At 40.8% G+C, this 19,839-nt stretch overlaps 1 protein-coding gene and 1 long non-coding RNA gene across 2 annotated transcripts in view; both read left to right on the forward strand.

The window, feature by feature from the left end:
* Positions 1 to 8,325, forward strand: part of CDC123 (cell division cycle 123) — a 45,199-nt gene extending 36,874 nt beyond the window's left edge. The window contains exons 11-13 of the mRNA XM_039877386.1: positions 3,870 to 3,998; positions 7,306 to 7,443; positions 8,047 to 8,325. Of these exons, the coding sequence (XP_039733320.1) occupies positions 3,870 to 3,998; positions 7,306 to 7,443; positions 8,047 to 8,073 (294 nt within the window). The 3' untranslated portion in view covers positions 8,074 to 8,325. The remainder of the gene's footprint in view (positions 1 to 3,869; positions 3,999 to 7,305; positions 7,444 to 8,046) is intronic.
* Positions 8,326 to 13,152: 4,827 nt separating this feature from the next.
* On the forward strand, positions 13,153 to 18,345 carry LOC120614602 (uncharacterized). The gene is made up of 2 exons (XR_005656010.1): positions 13,153 to 13,429; positions 17,513 to 18,345. It is a non-coding gene; the product is annotated as an uncharacterized LOC120614602 (long non-coding RNA).
* Positions 18,346 to 19,839: the final 1,494 nt, after the last annotated feature.

Below are 19,839 nucleotides of genomic sequence, written 5' to 3' on the forward strand. Positions count from 1 at the left end.
CGCAGTTATTTTTAAGTTTTTAATTGGTAATACATTTACATTGTTCAAAAGTTAAACCAGTGTGAAAATGTACATGGAAAGTCTTGCTCTTACCCCTGACCCTCTGCTCTCCTTCAGGTTTACTTTTATTAGTTTCTTATACATCCTTCCAGTATTTCTTGATACGAAAACAAGCGATATACTTATTTTTTTCTACCTTTCTTACACAAGTTAGTATATGATATACATTCTGCACCTCGCTTTTTTTTTTTTTGCATTTTTTTTTTTAAAGCAAAGTATCTTAGAGAGCTTTTCAACTTCTTAAAATGGCATAGTGTTTTTGTTATGTGGGTACACTGTATACTTTGTTTAGCAACTTCTCCATCAATGAACACATAAATTGTTTCTCGTCTTTTGCAGACTGTGCTGTGGTGAACATCCCATGTACTTGTTGTTTCATATGTGTGCTGTGCAAGTATATCTACAGGATAAATTCCTAGAAGTGGGATTGCTAGCCTTAAAGGCTAAATGCATTTTGATTTTGATACATATTGCAGTTTATCCTTTGTAGAAGCTATGCCATTTAATCCCACCAGCAGTGTACCTGGATGTTTCCTCAATGCTTGTCAACAGAGTATATGGGCAAACTTTCTTGAGCTTTTTTGTTGTTTTGGTAGATGAAAAATGATGTTTCACTATAATTTAACTTTCTATTTTTTGTATTATCAGTGAGGATTCAGTTGATCTTTTCATGTACTAAAAATTCATTTCTGTGAACTGTTGCTTCATATCTTTCCTATTTTTGGTCTTATTTTCTTTCAAAATATAGGAGCTCTTAATATATTGTAGAGATTTAGCTTTTGGGATTACCCTAGTTTATTAGTCTTTTGCTTTGAAGATCAAATATATTATTTCTTTTATGACTTATGAATTTGAGTCATAATTAAAAAAATACCTTCCCATTTTTCTTTCTAGGTCTTTTATGATTTATTATTTTACATTTAAATCTTTGATCTGTTCGGCATTTGTCCTGGTATGCGATATGGATTTAACTTCATCTTTTTCTAGATTTTTACCCAGTTGTCTTAACACTGACATCTTTATTTTATGTTAACTTTCATATTGATGATGATTTTCCTCAGTTCTTGGGGCTTTAACCCCTGGCTGTTGTATTTGCAGACTCATTCATGTTGATTATTTCTTTTTGGTTTTGTAAACCAGTCTATCTTACCATGAGTTCATCCTTAGTGAGCTCGATATTTTTATTTGTGGGAATCCCAAAGATTCTGTTTCAAATTTTTCATTTGCTTCTTCCATGTTCCTCAATCCCCAGTCACAGAATGACACGCTTCCTTGTCTCCTAGTCCAGTCGTTAGGAGCTTTTTCTCATACTCCCTTTACTGAGGCAGCCGCCCTCGGAAGGTCTCGTCTTCGTTCTGGCTCCCTTCCTCACGGCCAGGCTCCTGGCCCTGTGTGCACAATAAACCCTGCCCTCAGGTGCCCGGGAGGAAGACCACCCAGGGGTTCCCACTGCATCAGCTTATATGCCTTTTTCTGTTTCACAGGTTCCTCCTCATTTCTGTCTCCTGGGATCCCCTTTCTTTCTTGTAATCTCATTTATACATTTAAAGGAGTTATTTTAACCTGAATTTCATCCTGTCTGGAACAGGAGGCTTTTGAAGTTCCCTTAGCCCACCACATTCTCGGGCCCTCAGGTATAGTACTCTCTAGAAAACTACCTCTTCGCAGAGTGGGCTGCCATCTCATGGCCGTCACACCTGTTCTTGTTGTTTTCCCTGAAATGGTCAGCTTTTCCTCCCAGATCATCACTGATATCTTCAAATTCCATTACTTTGGGTAGCTTTTCCAGCTTCACCATACAGGTTTAGGTACTTCTTATGTTCTAGAGTCTTGGAATACCCTGCTCTCACCTCTATTGAAGCATTTGCCCCTCCGTACTGTAATTGTTAGATGGTTTTTGTTTCTCTTTTTTGGGTGTGTGTGTGTGCGTGTGCGTGCATGCTCGCACACACATCCTGTTCTGGGCTGAGGTCTTTGAAGGAATAGATTCTATGTTGCTAGCTTTTAGGCCCCAATTCCCTCACAGTGTCTGGTACATAGAGATTTATTTGGCGGGTGAGGGGTGGTCAGCTGGTAGATTGCAGGAAGGTTACTGGGCCTTTCTTATCTGATGGATTGCCTAAAAGCAGAATTTCTCAGGATGTTTTGTGCTTGAGATGTCACATGTTATAGCTATAAAAATCCTCATCTTGATAGTTTTATGCCTGAGTACAGCTGGTTTTATTTTTCTCTTAGAGGATGGCATCTGAACTATAGAACAAACTCTGCCGGCTATTAGTCTGAACAGTGGTGAACTATTTTTGTTTTTCAATTTTTTTGGCAGTATGCCATATTTTTAGTTTATAGTACTTAATATTTCTATATTAACAGGTGCAATAACTTTTTTTCTTTTAATAATGAGATAGTTTTACTGGTTTTAAAAATTAAGTAGAAAGGGTTTGGGGGACTATAAAATTCCTGTTTTATTAAAATAACATTCATTATGTCAAAGACATCTTAGTAATCACCCTGGAAGCAAAGCTGACATCACACCAAGAAGTTAGTTGATGATTGACGTTGTTTCATATAGTCAAAGAATATTCAGGTGGATGCCAAGCTGATGTAAGGAACCAAGTCAAGTGGCAAGAGAGAGCTATAAGATCTCTCTTGGGGATTATATAAAATAAACTTGCTGAAATAGTGTGTGATGCAAACTTCTTAAAATGGTTCTTTGTCACTTACTAGGTGTTTCTGATGTTGGAAGTAAGTCTTAATAAGATATTTCATCTTCCTTAAAATTTTCATTTAACCAGATGAGAAACAGTGCTAGGTATTAGTCACACTGGCTCTGTGGCCTAGTTCTTTAGGCATATGCGACTTTGCACACGCACATCTCATCAAGACATGATTACTGCACATTTACAGAAAAACTTAGTTATTAACAACAAAATGGTGCAATTATATATGAATGTTTCAATGAGAAAAATCATGAGGAGCAAAGATAAAAGTTTAAAGGAAGCACGTAGTTGCTAAATGTTACATCTGTCTCTGTGGTCATCTGTTGGCTTTAGTGTTTTGGCGGGATTTCACAGATTCCCCAGCTCTGTAACGTCAGAGCTCCATCACTTTATCCTGAGATGCCCCCGACTCTAACCAAACTCAGTCTGAGCCATCAGAAGGATTCTCTCTCTGAGCCCGGAGCCTGTCACATTGCCCTCCTCCACTCTCAGAGTAGGAGATAGAAGTTTATTTTAAAGGTTGATGGTGGTTTTAGATCTCTCCTTCGTGTGCTAGTAAGCTCTAACATATAGACAAACGTATTACATTTAAAAAAATGCACCCTTTGCAGCAACAGCCTCTCAGGGGTGAGGAATGGTGCTCTCCAGAACTTCTGGCTCTTTCCTGCCTCTGCAGGGTAAAAATAATCACAAAAGATAATCAAAGACACCCTTGAAAGCGTTCCAGTAATGCTACCGTGGTGTAACTTGTTATGATTTTCCTTTTTCTTGCTTTGATTTTTGGCTTTAAATTCTCATGTGGTTTGAAGCAGGACCTAGAACATATGTCTTTGTCAGGCTTTTTTTCCTAGGTCCCTTCTCTGCATTCACAGGTAACCTTACCTTTAGATAAGGCTATGACACTTGACTTGTGTAGGTCGCTCTTTTTCCAGTGGAACCTGGAGTAAAACTATTTTTTGAAATAAATTACAATGTTTTTTTAAGATTATCTTTTAGGTAAAATGATAGGAAGATCTTTCTGATAAGACAGAGTATAGAGTTTAAATGTTTGTTTTTATTCTGTGTTTATTAATTTTTCTTTTTGTCTTCCAGGGGAAGGTGTGGCTCATCGATTTTAATCCATTTGGTGAAGTAACAGACTCTTTGCTCTTCACTTGGGAAGAACTGATATCTGGAAGAAACTTAAAAGGTGATTTTAGTGAAGGAGATGCTCTGGAGCAGGTAAGATGGTTTAAAAGACATGAGGGAAGCCTTCTAATCCCCTCAATAATTGCCAGTTATCTGGGTGCTTGGATAGGCAGTGACTGGTACCCATGGGCAGTGCAGACTAACACAGATTTACTAACAGATTCGTGTCTGTAGAGGTGAGCAGAAAAGGGGCGAAATGGAGATTCATCCATTTAGCTTTACATAAAGAAATAATGGTCAACTGATATTTTTTTTCTTGGCTCCTCTGCTCTGCCCACCTAGAAGACTCTTGACCAAGGGTCAATTCCCATGTCTGCTTATTTCGATCCTAGCCCCGGGCTGCTGACACCAGTAGAGTGGACTTGCCCAGACGCAGACTGGGGTCTCTTCACAGTCATGACCCCAATTTTAAGTAGACCCTTATTTTACAGTGTCTTGTTTCCCGCGTTAGCTTTCTGCCCATCATCCACAGTGGCTATTTCACACCTATCCACTACGCTCCTCGGACCCTCCATCCTTTTCTTCTTTCCAAAAAAGATTTCACTTTCTTCTTTCGAGGAAAAGAGAATCCACTGGCAACAATTCACTCAGTTCTGTTGTCATCGAACCTCCAAGCTTGTCTCTTCCTGTCTACCAACTCCTACCTCTCAGTAGTTAACCATGTTTAGATATCTGCCCTCTTAAAAACAAAATCTTCAACAACTTTGTAAAGGTTTTCCCACCTATGAAAGTAATACGTGCTCATTTTTAAAGGAAATTCTAAAATCACCCATTATCCTACCACCTTGAAGACCTACTGCTCGTATTTTAATACATGCCTTTCTGCATATATGGAAACCTTTTTAAATAAATGAGATCATACTACATATGAACTTATATATCCTGAGTGTTTCATAATATTTAGTGTTATCTTATGAGAGTTTTATACTTTTTAAAAAAGTTTTATTTTTACATGGTTATTGAAAAAAATTAAACAATTGGAAAGAGGCACGCCTGGAAATCTTACCACCTAGAAATAGCCATCCTGGCTACTTGAGTTAATACTTGTCCAGGCAAATTTTGTATGGATACAGCCAGCACACATTTTTACATAAGTGGGATCATACTCGTTTCCCTCGTGCTGTCACGTAACTTGCTTTGTTGTGCCTGCTGCATCGTTGTATAGCGTCACAGCGGCTTCCTTATATGGTCACCTGGCCTTGCTGCCTGCTGCTTCTCACCTGTCACTCCTCAGGCCGTGGCCATTTAGCCCCGGTCCCTGCCACTCCCGCTCTTGGCAGGGGCTCCCCTGACCCATTGCTAATTCCAGCGGACAGCGTGCCGCCCTGCTCTCACTTAGCCGGTTGGCTCGGTGAAGGCGTTACCCTGTTCTTATAGAGCCTTTTGCCTTGGCTTCCATGACACGCGCTTTATCCCTGGCTTTCTGGCCGCCTTGCCTTCAGGGTGAACTCCTTTCCTTTTGTCCATCTCTGCAATATTTCTCTTCATCATGACTCTGTCCTGGGCCCTCTTTGGCCCCGTTTTTTAGGCCTGACTCAGGTTCACTTTTCTCCCTGTTGAGGCACTTGTCCTGCTGTGTGGTGCCTGCCTGTTGACTTGCATGTGTCCTCCCTTAGACTGCAAGCTTCTGAGCACAGGGTAGCATCTCTTGTTTTCCATGCATCCGCAGGGCTTAGCACATTGCCAGGCCCACTTAATGTTCTTGGAATTAGTGAGTGAGGGAATTTTACTTCTGCTGTTATCTTACAGTTGTGGACCATCTGAGTGTCAAGGCGAAGAATGTAAATTATTCAACACAGAGTTATTTTGAAATATGAGGGACACGGTTACTGGATAGAAACAGTTTGTACAAGGGTCACTCTATGATCCAAATCCTTTCTTTCCTCTTAATCTAAACAGCATTATATCGGAGGTTGGGGGTGGCAGAGGGAAACAGAAACTGACTGCCATTTACCCGACGGCAGCCCCACCCGTCTTCCACTGCACGCGGGCCGGCTGTTTGTCGAGGCCGCGGAGCCCTGCCTGCCTGTGCACCTCTGCGCCGGTTCCCGCACTGCCTTCGAGGCCGCCTTTGCCCAGACCGCACCAGCTGCTCTCGTCACACTCTCCAGCTCTCAGTGCCGCCTCCCCTCCTTAGCAAGCTCTCACCTAACCGCCCCTCTAAAGGAGTCTGCCCCACTCTCCTCTTAGAGCACCCTGCTCTTTTGTCTTTATTACATCTTTTACTGTCTGAAATGATCTTGTTAATCTCTTTGTTTGCTTCTTTGTTGTCTGCCTGTCCTGTTTACCACTTTACCTCCCATACCTAGAACAGGGTCCAGCACAAAGTAGGTGTTTCATAAATATTTGTCAGATGATCGGTCTGTCTTTCACAAGATATGGCCTGCTTTCTAGGTCCTGTTCTGTTCAGATTTCCCTTCTGTTTCCATCTGCTGGACCCCATCCATCCCTCACCTAGATATCTGCCACCCATAAAGTCCAAACCCAAGCCCTCTGTCTCTGAAATCTTTTTTGGTACAAGGCAACATGTTAACATTATATGTAGGCTCTAAGCAAGTACAGCTGACCCGTGAACATGGGTTTGAACTGTGCAGGTCCACTACTATGCAGATTTTTTTCCCAGTTGACCCACACAGTTCAAGCCGGCATTGTTCGAGGGTCAGCTCTGTGGTTGGGACCTATGTATACCGAGGGTCAGCTGTAGTTTCACGAGGACTTTCAACCGCGCAGGAGGCCAGTGCTGCTAACCCCTGCCATTCAAGGGTCGCCTGTACATTGAAGAATGTGAAGACTTGTTCAATGTGATGCTCGAATATGCAGTTTTACATAGGAGATGAGAGAGATCCTTAAGTGACGTGAGAGAAGCGAGGAAGTGTTAGGAATCCCAAGCACTCGCTTGCCCTCACCATGGACTTGATTCTCTAAGGCAGTGTTTCCTAGCTGTGCACCTGAAGGAAGGATAATACGTATAAAGCATTTGGCCTGTATGAGATCGCTCGAGGCCAGAGATAAGCAGCCTTGGCCTCTGGCCCAGTCCGGGACTAAGGAGATTCCTGACTCGCTTGCAGCACGTGGGGGCTGCACACCAGTGGCATTTAGGGATTGATCCAGCTCTCCTTGAGGACACTGTTTTCAGATACTTATATTTATGTCCTAGTGAATATGTAGAAATATTTTTTAATATTTTAAAATATTTTTTAAAATATTTTTTAAATGCCTTTTATTTAAGTCTTATTTTCTTCCTTACTTAGTACAGAAGGGAACATAGATCTTTTTCAGTTTAGAAAATAGACTTTAAAAAATATTTCTCAAAGAATATCCCTTTTGTTTCTTTGTAAAGGATTCTCCAGCTTTCCGTTGCACAAACAGCGAGGTCACAGTCCAGCCCAGTCCCTATCTGAGTTACCGACTGCCCAAGGACTTCGTGGACCTCTCTACTGGGGAAGATGCTCACAAACTCATTGATTTTCTTAAACTGGTAAAGTCTGTGTGTGCTTAGTATGCTAGTCATCTTTGTTTTTAAATTAACTCTTTAATATTTCCTTTTAGTCTTATACTACCTGTGCTTTTATTTGATTATTGTGAACTAAGGGAGCAGGATTACTGAGTTAATTAGATCATTTTGTAATGAAGTATGTAATGTGAGCTGAAGGAATAATTTACTTATTACAGTGTCAGGAAAATGCTTTTATGATGTGCACGCTTTTTGACTAATTTTCATAGTTCTAATTTTGAAGAATGAATGTGTGCTATTATAAGACTAAGAAGAGATCAGATCTCTGCTGTGGTTACTCAAGGGGGAAAGTGAATTATTGTATTTGTGTGTGTTTCTGGGTAGGAATGTTTGTACTTGTGGCACAGAGTAGAAAATATTCAAATACCTGAGGATAATGTGCCGTGGAGCCAAAGTGATAAACTGGTTCAGTGAATGAGTTCAGGCATGTTTTTCCATGATAATTTTCACCCACGTCTTTTGCCAAGACCTCTAGAAAATATTTGTTGACTGAAAAAGTAGTGTTGGCTGAACAGATATTCCAATTAGAATGAGCTATTTTAATGTAGTTTTGGTTTCCTTTGACAGAAGAGAAATCAACAAGAGGATGACTGACTGGCATGCCAGAGCTCAAGACTGGGTTGAGGAGTAGACCGCGTCCTTCAGGAGGTGTCCATGGTCTGCAACTCTGTTGACCCAGTCGGGTGGAGGTGGGGCGGGCAGTGTGGAAACCAATAGCTTTCTATATTCGCGTATATTAAGCTGGGAAAAAACGGAGGGACTTTGCTATTTGTAAAAATAACATAATAAATAGATCTTAAACATAGGAAACCGTACTGTTCTGATGATAAAATACTTTCTATGAAATATCTTTCTTTTGACTCTCTATTTAGATTTATCTGTATTTCTTGTGCTATTTTTATACTTACAAGGTAGATGGGCAAAATTATATTTGTTTTACAGAAATAGATTTTTTTCCCTAATCCTTTTCCATTAAAAAAATAGAACATTATATTACTATAAAAAATATTCTTCCTACTTGGAGGATTTTCATATAATCTATCAGTTGTTTCAGTTTGGGTATAGCTAAAAGAATACAGAATTCTCAAACTGAAATAACCTTGAAAATTTCAATATATTACAACCACCTATTAATATATGTTTGTAAAACAGTCACAGATTTAATTATAATTTGGCCTTTTTAAACAAGACTGGAATTATTGAGAGGTGGTAGATTCACTGTTTAGGCCACCAATTTAGTAATTATTCTTCAGTGGCCCGATTGATGCTGCTGCTGCTGCTGCTGCTGCTATCTGTTTGACTCAGCACTAACTATATCCAAGATGCTCTGCTCAGTGCACTTTACGTGTTATTTTACATCATGGAACAGTTTGAAGGAAACAGGCATTACAGTTTCCCAGGGTATCTCTCTAACGTGATATCACAGAATACTTTGCTAGTTGGAGGAATGTTTCTCAGCACAGGACACATATGTGCACAGCCCCATGGGAAGATGTGGAGAAAGCTCCCATCTCTGTACAGTGAAGGCAGGTTATGTACGGTGATGAAACAATTTCTTTGTTGGTTATACCTCAAGCTCTGTAGCTTTTTATGTGGTTTCTCAGTTATAAGCACTTAATATTAGTATTTTAAATACAAAATACAAAGATAGAATTGTGATCTTTGTATTCAGTATCTCAAATGCCATTTCCGAAGCCAATTGTTTGAGGTATGGGTGCTCTTAGATGGCTGTTAGCTCATAATGGAGGGATTTTTCATTATGAGTTGATTTAAGCTTAATTCTGGAAACTGGCTTCACCAAGATGGCACTTTACCAGTCAAAAAAAAAAAAAGAAATGTATTTGATACCAATTGAAAAAATTCAGGCTATGTATAATCAAAAGACTCAAGCAAAATTTGGCAAATATTTCATAAACAGTACAATTCGTGATGTAAAACTCATTAAATTTTTGCATTGATTTTCCTGAGGAAATTGTTGAGTTCAACTCTCACTTTACTTTAAAAAATGCGATTTTTTTACATTGTTTTCTTAGTACTATATTTAATTTTATTTGATTATCCTGATGTTAATATTAAATATAGGATAATATGCAGGAAGAATTCTCCTAAATTCAAATATCACTTTTGCCTGTCTAAAACTTAGTTTTGAATTATCTTTTTATTTTATTGGCATTATCTGTTCTTTCTTTGAGGTACTTCAGGTTTGTGCTTGAATTTAGAAAGTGAATACCTATGTGATTCCTTTGCCTGGTTCTGAAATCCTATCTTCTGAAGAGAGGACTACAGCTGGTGATTTTCGACAGGTTAGGATAAACGTTCACTTTGTCCTGCCGGCAGTGGCATGTAGCACGAGCCTCCAATACCACGTAATTTGCCCAAAAGTTATACTTTTAAAAAGTCTTATTTTGATTTGCAGTTTCTGAGTTCATACATTTTTCCTAAGCCATTGGCAATTGAAGATAGTATCTGTGAAAAAAAGAAATAGTATGTGACTGAGTTTTTTGGGTTTAAGTTTGTTTTCTTTCTTTTAAAGCAGGAGAATAATAAGTATCAGTTCATCTGTCTGTTAAATAAGATAACCACATAAAACTTTGCATATAGTGCATCTTACATAATGAGCAGCCAACAATGGCAGCCGTTGTCACCCTCCCAATGGCAGCTTTTGCCACCCTCCTGTCTGCAGACCTCTGTGTGTTACAGGCAAGGTCTTCTTAACAGAATCAAAATTTGAGTGCAAAGAGACTTGAGAGATCATTCAGCCCAATGTCTTTTTCCTTTCATCCTCCCTCGTTCCCTCCCTCCTTTGCTCCTTCCTTCTTTCTTTAACAAAGGAGAAAACTGCTGCCCGGAGGAGCTAAGACTTGTCCAAAATCTTGATTGTGGCAGAATTGGGACCACAAAAGATCTAGTCTAGACTAGAAGTATAAGGTTTTTTAACCTAATTTTTTAATAGATAAATTTCAAACAGAACAAATGATTATTTTAATAATAGAATTTTAAAGAAAGATTGCTTTTTAATTAAAAGTAAGTACAAATCCATCTTACACATTTGTACATAGAGTAAGAGATATTAAATACAGAGAAATTAAGTGAAGCAATAATTGTCTTCGAAAGATTAATTCAGTTCATGTTTATATTAACCAGACTGATCTTGAGAGGCGACTTAGCTATTTTTAGATGTTTTGAAAACATTTCTATTTGAACGTTATTGTTTATGTTGCATTGACGCATAGAAAACAGTTTCAGCAAATATGCTAAGAAAATAAGTAATGATAAACTTACCACTTGCACACTGGCAGGTATATTATGTATGCACATCAAGAAGAGGCTTGGGGCACAGGGATATAGGACCAAGTAACCACTACGTGGTTGATAAGGTAGCTAAAAGCCCTGTGTTATGAGGTCGGGCAATGAGTCTGGCATTAATTACCTGAAGAGAGAATGTATTCAAATGTGTCTTTTTTTTTTGATCAAGGAAAACCAAAATAAAACAACACTTCTAAATACATATAGACTATTTGAAAAACTAACAGAAGTGGAACATTAAGGTAAGAATGTTGCTGCAGAGTGACTCATTTATTCAGCAAATATTTGTTGGCTCTAGGACAATATTAGGTGCTGAATGTCCTTGCCTTCACAGACTTCATAGTATAGTACTAAATAGTAAATAAAGAAATAGGAATTTTGATGAGCGGTGTACAATAAAGAATAATGGAGTAGGGATACAGACATCTCCTTTGATGACAGAAGGAACTTCTGAGGAGGCGATAGTTAAGCTGAGACCTGAGGATGAGAAGAAACCAGCCCTGTGGAGAGGGGCAAGTATCCCACAGAGGAGTGGGCATGGAAGACGGGCCTAAGGTGGGAAGGGCCTTGCGTAGAGTGGCAGCAACTCAAAGACCACTGTGGGTGGTGGGGGAGATGGGTAGGTCCTGGATCGCACCAGGGCCTTTTGCCCCTGGTAAGATGTTGGGATTTCATTCTCGAGTGATTTAGGAAGCCCCTGAGAGATTTAAACAAAGGAGAAACAATCTCATTTCAAGTTTTGAAGTATTTCTCTGGTTTCTTTGTGGGAAGCAGGTCAGGAGCATGCTAGTAGTGACAGTGGTGGCTTCCACTACAAGGGTGGCGTTGAGGTGAAGTGAGGTGGACACAGTTGGAGACACAGTTGAGAGGAAGCAATGACAGGATGTAGGGCATGAAGGAAAAGGAGGAATCAGGACTGATGCCGTGGTTTCTGAATTGAGCACCTGGGTGGAAGGTGATGCTGTTTTTCTAAGAATGGGGAAGACCGGAAGATCTACCAATTAGGGAGAGAGATCAAGATTTTTGTCTCGGGCGTGAAGAATTTGAGATTCCAGTGACTTATCCCAATAAAGACATCAAGAGACAATTGGATAGAGTTCAGAAGGTAGTTTGGGCTAGAAATGAAAATTGGCAAGTTTGCATGCATTAACATTTAAAACTGCTAGAATGGATGAGAAAAGGCTCAAGGCTTTTCTGGGAGAAATCCAACTATTAAAACTTGTGTGGAATGGGACCAGTGGACTGAAGAGGCGTGGCAAATCAGGAAAGGAAACAGAAGTGGCTTTATGTTCAACTGTGGGATACAGCTAAGAAGCTGACTAAGAAAAACTTGTTCTTACATATTATGAGTAGTAATCTTAATTTGTTTAAAGACCTAATGTGAGTGCTTAACGTGAATTTAGACTGATTGTTCTTACTGATTTTTATTTATAAAGTACCAACCTCTCTTCACACAACAGAAGTTAATATTTAGCAATATAATTATTTTGGGATTCTCTAATTGATGATTTAATTTTGTTAAAGCTTCAGTATGAACTTAAGCTGACAAGTTGTATTTTCTGCATCACTGGTATTATTGACTTGAGACTCATATCTAATGTGTAGAGTTCTTAGGTGAATTGTCTCACCATGCATTTATGGACTTATTAAGTGAAGACTTAAACTGAATTTCTCTCACTAATTACAAGTAGCCTGACCCTCTTCTTGAAAAAAAAAATCTGTGTAATGTCAGCAGTATTTTGGAACAAGCAAGCAGCTGGGCAGTATACTATCAATTCATAGCATAGGTATAATCAATCACTGGGACTTGAGAATAACTAGCAGAATCATTTTTAATATAGGCTACAGTGATTCTTAATTTGAGGAAATGGATTTCATTGAGTATCTGGGGGAAGCTATGGGTTCTCATAAAAATTTTACACACAATTTCAGGGGATCATAGATCCCAAATTAAGAACCCCCAGGGCTAAAGCTATGTAAGGTCAGATAAGAAGCCAAGTCTTCTGCAGTTGTAAGAATGGAGCAATTTTATAGTTCCCCCAAGAAGAGTTAAGCACACAGATTTCATTTTATCTTAAATACAATTACTAACAGTGGTGTTTCTGTAATTAATTCATTTCTCGTACATCCTCCTCATAGAATAATTTGTCAGCTCTCATAAACAAAGTAAACTATGTGTTAGAATTCAACCAGAGAAGCAGAACCAGTATGAGATATAATACATACATACATAGATATATATAATCTCCTTAAAATAGAGGGAGTGTGTGTGTATGTGTTTGTGTGTAAAAATGGGATGATATGTGTAAGTCCAGAGTGTGTATGGCAGGCTGGAACTCCCTGGGCATGAGTCTGGAGCTCTCGTCCACCTGAGGAAAGCCTCAGCCCTGCTTTCAAAGCCCTCCAACTGATTAGGTCAGGCCCACCAGGATAAAGCTAATTGATAGGAACTTAAATTACATCTGCAAAAATCCCTTCTCAGCAGGACCTAGATGAGTGTGTGACTGAATCACTGGGGACTTTAGCCTAGCCAAGTTGACACCTCGAGAGCCATTACAGGCTGGATAAGAAGGTCACATCTTACTCACAGAAGCTAGTTCTGGTGATGGATGCTCAGACCTATTTCAAGAATGTACTGTGTGATGTAAGTAATAATTCTGATTTTTTTTAAATGGAACAAACTGGTTGTTCACTGGAACAGGTGTTATCCTTGAAAATGGGTGCTTTAGAGAAGACTATAGACTTATTTTTGTGATACTGCCACCACTCAAAACCTTCTTGAATCTTTTTCAAAGTTTCATTAGATCCAATTTATAAGCCTCAAAGGAGCATGTACCTCAATACTTTGTCAGTACCTTGTTTTGTTTTGTTTTGTTTTTTGACCAAAAGTAATATATGATTCCATACCACACTTCTTATTGTTCATCAGACCTGGTTCAGAATTTTTCCAAAATTCAGGTGTCAGCTTCAAGAAACCTTAATCTAGTTTCTGTACCACCAAGACAGTCGTCTTTCCGGAGCACAGTTCCAGTCATTCTAATGCTTAAAGCCTCGCAGAAGTTTCTCCTTTCTTACAAATTAAAGTACAGGTTTTTCAGATGGGCATTCAGAGCCCCGTGCAGCGTCACCCCAGCCTGTCTTTATGCCTCCTTTCGTTCTCACCAGCATGCACTGTCCTCCAGCCAGCCTAGACCACCTGAGGGAGCCGAGGCTGTCTTTATCTTTCCCCGATTTTGCTGGCCTCCCCACCCCTCCCACTCCACTCACCCCCAGCCCAACCTTACGCTTGTTTGAAAGCCAGCCTTCAAGGCCTGGCTCAAGTGGCAAGCTCCTCATGAAATTATCCAAAGAATCTCTTCTGCCCCAGGATTTTCATAGCACATTGATATTACTATTCCTTTAAACCTGGAAGCCTGTCAGTATGGTAGGACAGGTTTCATTCCCCATAATACCAGTTATGAACTTAGCGAGCGAGAATGGTGTCCTCGCTTTGCTGTCTCACGGTGCTTGGTGTGTGCTCGGTCTTGACCGCGTGAGATGTGATGGAGCGTCACTGAACGTGTTCTGACTTAGAAGCAACTTAGCATGAGTCCCTAAAACACTTGCCACAACAGGATGACCAGAATTAACTCACCACTCTCAAGGTCGACAAGTTGAATAATGCAAGACTCAATTATATGTGTTAACCTGCCCTTTTTATTCATGTTATGGAATCACTACTCTGGAAGGTTATTAATGAGCCCTTGTCTTTCCTTAACTGAACCGTATCATCAGAAACCTGTTGCCGATGTCCCATCTCACTGCACTCATGATGGAACTTGTGCTAGCCCTTAAACTGAATAAATTCCAACTGCGTGATTACTTCTGCCCACTTGCTCTAAAAATATATATAGAGAGAACTTCAGTATGTTCTATGACTGCTTTCCACGTGCCTTTCAGACGCCTCCTTCCACGTCCCCATTCTCCAGCACTGACAAGCCCTGTCTCAACCCCAGGCATGCACAGACAGCTGTGGCCGCTGCCTGGGGAGCCATGCCATCCATGCATTGAAAAATCATTTTGAATAATAACTTCTGAGGAGGCAGTTCTGTTTGCGTTTCGTTTGTTTTGCATTTAAGTGGAAAATTATGCTTTTGGGTTGTTGCTGCATGTCAGCATATCCCAAAGATACCCAAGGGGATTCGAGAGCCAGCCTGCTTGGATTAGAGCTGGCTGTGTCACCTGCTAACAGCATGAACCTGGGCAAGATATTGAATCTCTTGTGCCCGCCGTTTCCAAATCTATAAAGTAGATGGCAGCAGCACCTGCCTCACGGGGTTGTTGCCAGAAGTCAGTGTAGGGCAGTCCCTGGCCTCCTAGAAATGCTCAGTAAATAGAAGCTCTTACTGTGCTGCATCATGATTGTCACGTGGCTTCTGTGAGCTGTCTATCTCTCTATGAGAATCCAGTGATGTTTTCTGCTTTTGGCCTTCCCCTCTGTTTGGAAGAGTTCACACGGGTTTACTGTCTCCATCCTACCTGCATACCTAGCCCTTTCCCTACCACAGCATTGCCTGTCATGGAACCAGCATTCACCCAGCTTCCCAAGACTGTCACTTCCTACCCAAGTTGCAGGGTGTGCATTTCCAGGGCCACTCCACTTGACTTGGGACATGAAGAGAGCAGCAAGGGGGTAAACGTTTACTTAAAAGTAGAACAATACATAAGAATGCTGCAAATACAGTTATACTAAAGCAATAGATTGGGGACTGAAAAACAATGTCCATTCAGGAGACACAAGAAATGACCCACTTGGTAATAAAACATTCTAGGGTAGGGAATGCCAAATACTTCACATACTTTACCTACTTTTTAGTTCTATAGCTGTGTGAATCCAGCAGTAATTTCCCCCCGTTTTATAGAAGATGAATTTGCAGCTCAGTTAATTTGCTCCAGATAAGTAACAGACATGGGATTCAAACCCAATACGTCTAAGTCCAAATGCTACTTCAAAACAACGGAAGAATAACCTGATGTGCAGATTCATACAGATCATATCCAGTTGAACCGTGGCCCTTTCAATTTTTCCCAACAAGTAAAATATATGCAGACTTCTCAAAAACTTCGAGTGGAGACCATTGATAAAGTGCTTCCTACTTTCGTGAACCAGATACCAAGCACAGGAACAAATTTGGAAACATACAAAATAAGACTTGGAACCCCTTACTCCTAGGACAGACTAAGTTCATTGTTCTATTGCAAGAGTTAATGATTTTCTCACTGTTGAGTCACCACCTACTCGGTCAGGTTGGTTCACTTTCGTTCCTCAGTGGAAGTCCGAGAGGCCCACCGTTCCTCCCCTAGCCAAGCAGACAGCCCTGCCCGAGCACGTGTACATGCTGCTCTTGACTTTTTTCTGCAGTTTAGTGATAATACTCGTGGTTCCACGTGTGTATATTTATGGTGTGCCCTCAGTTAAGCTTTTGGTTTAACAAGGTCCCTTCTACTAAAGCAATAGTGAAACCACAGGGCTGGGCATAGTGCCCTCGTGTTCTTGGTCTATGTAGATTCTGATTGAATAGCTCACTCAACTTTCATTACATTGAGAACTGCAAACCTGTGGGGTGGGGACTGAAAATCTGAGAGCTCGTGTGTTGATGCCGGGCGGGCACTCTTTCTTCTCGCCCTTCACTCACAGTTCGATGGCGATGCATCTGTGTGGCTGGCTCAGGACCTGCACACTAAAGAGTTTCCACTTGTCTTTGAGTCCTCGGTTGCTATTTCTTCTCTTTGATCCTCCCTTTCCCTGCTTCTTCGATTGCTTTAGTTTGAGTGTTTGAAAGCTGTGGATTGGTAGGGGCAGCAGCCCCTCACCCTAAGGAGAGTTAGAGTCCCATGGTGACATAGGGACACCTGCACATATAGAATGTCTGAGAAAACATGTGGGTACATACGTGTTAACAGCCAAACAGTAAATAAAGATGTGCCTTGATTTACGGTTGCTTACATAAGGTATGGAAAGTGAATTTTTAAAAATCGGTTTAATATAATTTATTGAGTTTATAGGAAGAGGACTTTCTATAGTAAAAAGGAAAAATAATTCTCCCATTGTGGCCCGTTATGCAAATACCTGTCCAGCCCATGAGCAGCCCTAACTGTGGCTTGTCGCATATCTGTTTTCTACAGTGCCGCTCAGCTCCATCTATACTAGTGTGACATTTGAGAAGTGAGAGAAGGGGGCTTGTCGACGGGGCTGTACTTTTTATATGGGATTTCCCTGACTGGTTCACGGTCATTGGTTGTGGTTGAGAGAATTGCCACAAAAGGTTACTTTGTGAGCGAGTAAACCCTGACATACAGGGGTCTTTAAAGAAGAGATGTGCAAAGCTGTTGAAGGCTTTGGCTCCTGCCTTCACTGCCTGCTTTTATTTGCAGTTCACAGGGTGTCTGTCTGCTAAGGAGTTCAGCCAGCGATTTCTCTGGGCAGGTGCAGGCTCGCCTCCCTTTTGATGGGATGATTTCTTCAGGAGGAGGAAGCCATTCCTTAATCTCATTCTTTCCAGTCAAGTTTTGTGCATCACTGATAGGCGTGGTTCAGTACCTCCCTCCCTCCCCAGCCCCTGGGCCCGAGTAAGAAAGGGGAGGGGGAGCAACAGGGCAAGAAAGAGCCCGGATGTTACATACACATGTGTATGTGTACCCGCACATACAAATATTAATTTAAAATTGGTTTGCTTTGGTATGCCAGGCGACACCTGAGCGTGGAATAAGGAAGTGGCTCAGTACCACAAAGGACGAAGCACTGAAAGATGCAATGCCTCAGCTTCAGGTTGACTGGGAGTGACCTAATCTCTGTGGAAACTTCTCAGTCTGTCATCATGTAGGATAAATGGACGCAGAGCCAGGCCAGAATCCCGAAGGGTTTTCTCCAAACTGCCCTCCCAGACTCATAATATTCACTAGATAAATGGTAGGTCTTCTCATTCTTTCTGACTCTTTTTTGTCCTGCCACCTTTCCTCATTTTGTCCTCATAAGATAGCATCTTGTTCGGCCACAGTTTGTATGCAGGGTCCATTGTTTAGGTCTGAAGAACAGGACAGGATTATATCCAGCATTATACATTTTTTTCTCGTGGGAAGAACTGATGGTTTATTCTTTAATGTCTACAAATTGCATCGTAGACGAAAAGTATTGCGTAAATACCAGATAACAGTATTGCTTTTAGGGGTGTGTTTCCAGTCTGGTAAAAGGCCTTTATCTCGAGGCACAATGGAAGCCCTGCCTTCCACAGCCAGAATTTATATCTGTTTCTTTCACGTACAAGAGAAGCAGAGCCTCCTGTATGTATATTGGTGATGCCAATGGCATTGTAGTTCTGTTATTTAAAAAAAAAAAAAAGTCACCCATGAGAAATGAAGGTGCGAAGGTGTCAGATGGCTCCTTCTCATCACTTGGTTGCCATGAAGTTTTCTTTGAAATTGAAATGAGAATCCCTGGGATGAGACTTAGAAAAGGAGAGATGAAAATTCCAGGGCGTGATACGCGTACTTGTGGATCTTGCATGCAAAAAAAAAAAAAAAGCTGTGGCAAAATTTGAATAATGGGAAGAAATGTGGTCGATCCAATAAGAAGCTTTAGTTGCAAGTGGCAGAAACTAACTCTGGTGAACTACAGGGAAGAGGATGTATTGAAAGGGTATGAGGTCCCTCAGGGAATTAGCAGCAAAGCTGGATAAGCAGGCCATGGAGAAGACAGGGACCCAAGCAATTCCAGAGATCCACTGGGTAGTGAGCCAGAGAGATTCTGGCTTCTGTACTGCTGTTCAAGAACTCAAGAACTCAGAATCCCAGGGGAGAGTGTGACTGGCCCTCAGCTTAAGTCAAGGGGCAATTACTGCTAGTTTGAACAACAGGAGCTGTAGTTCTCTAGAAATTCAATGGAAGGTCCAGTGAGGCCTCAAGGACAGGTTTAATGTAACGCATGAGGGAGGGCCTGCCTGTAGTTTAAATAGTGGTTCGAAACCCCAGCCAGAGTGGGGCAGGGCACTTTGATCGACAGTCCCAACAAGACCACATGCACTGGGAGAGGGGAAGTTCTCCAAAGGAAAACTGAGGAACCAGCAAAGGGAGTCGATACTGGGTGAGGAAATAACATGTCCATTCCACATGGTCGGGCGGTGCAGAAGAGAGGATGCTGGCTGGAGAATGTTCTGCAAAGATTCTCACCAATGATTATGTTATCCTTCTTAGAGATCCAGAACATCACCCAGAGGGTTCTGCCACACTCAAGGCCTCAAATCTTACCCATCTCTTCGATGTTCATTTCTCTTTTCTGTCATGTACAGTTTCATACCTGGATGTCTACTTAGGTGTTCCAGTTTTACCTCACTTAACTCTAGTCAACCAAAGTGTATTGAGCCGTCATTACATACAAGATGTCATGCTACATATGAATAAATAAGTGTTATCCCTGACTTAAGAAAGTTGAAATCTCATAGAAGCAGCTCATGATCTAGTCAAATTCATGCTCTTTATTCTATACCAACAATGAATTTTACTCATTAATGTTTTGTTAATTGTACATTCTCAAAGCATCAGCCTTGAAACCTTGGAACTATTTACAACTCAACCTTTTTCTTTTTCTTTCTTTTATTATTATTTTTAACAACCTTTTTCATATCCTCCTGTATTTATATCACTACCAACTTATCCACTTAGCAAGTCCCACGAGTCCTTTCCTCCAGACCCTGACACCATGCCTGCATTTCTGTACCAGAGCCACCACTTGTCAAAACCCTCATTCTCTTACACTTATTTTTCTGTAATAATCACTAGCTGAGCTCATTAACTTAGATTCCACCTACCTCCTGTCTGTACACAGGAAGCCTCATAGTAATGTCACTCTGAACCATGTAAACCTATTTCCCACTACTCCCAAACGTATCTACAGCTCTGGGCAGGTAAGTTGTCTCGTTGTCCTTCAAATATATCATGTTAGTCTTACTTTCATACCTCTGCTCACATCATCCTCCCTTTCTCCTTCCCTGGAATGTTCTCCTTTCTGTTGTCTATCTA

Source organism: Pteropus medius, unplaced genomic scaffold (assembly GCF_902729225.1).
Source record: "Pteropus medius unplaced genomic scaffold, Ma_sr-lr_union100, whole genome shotgun sequence".
NCBI lineage: Eukaryota > Metazoa > Chordata > Mammalia > Chiroptera > Pteropodidae > Pteropus > Pteropus medius.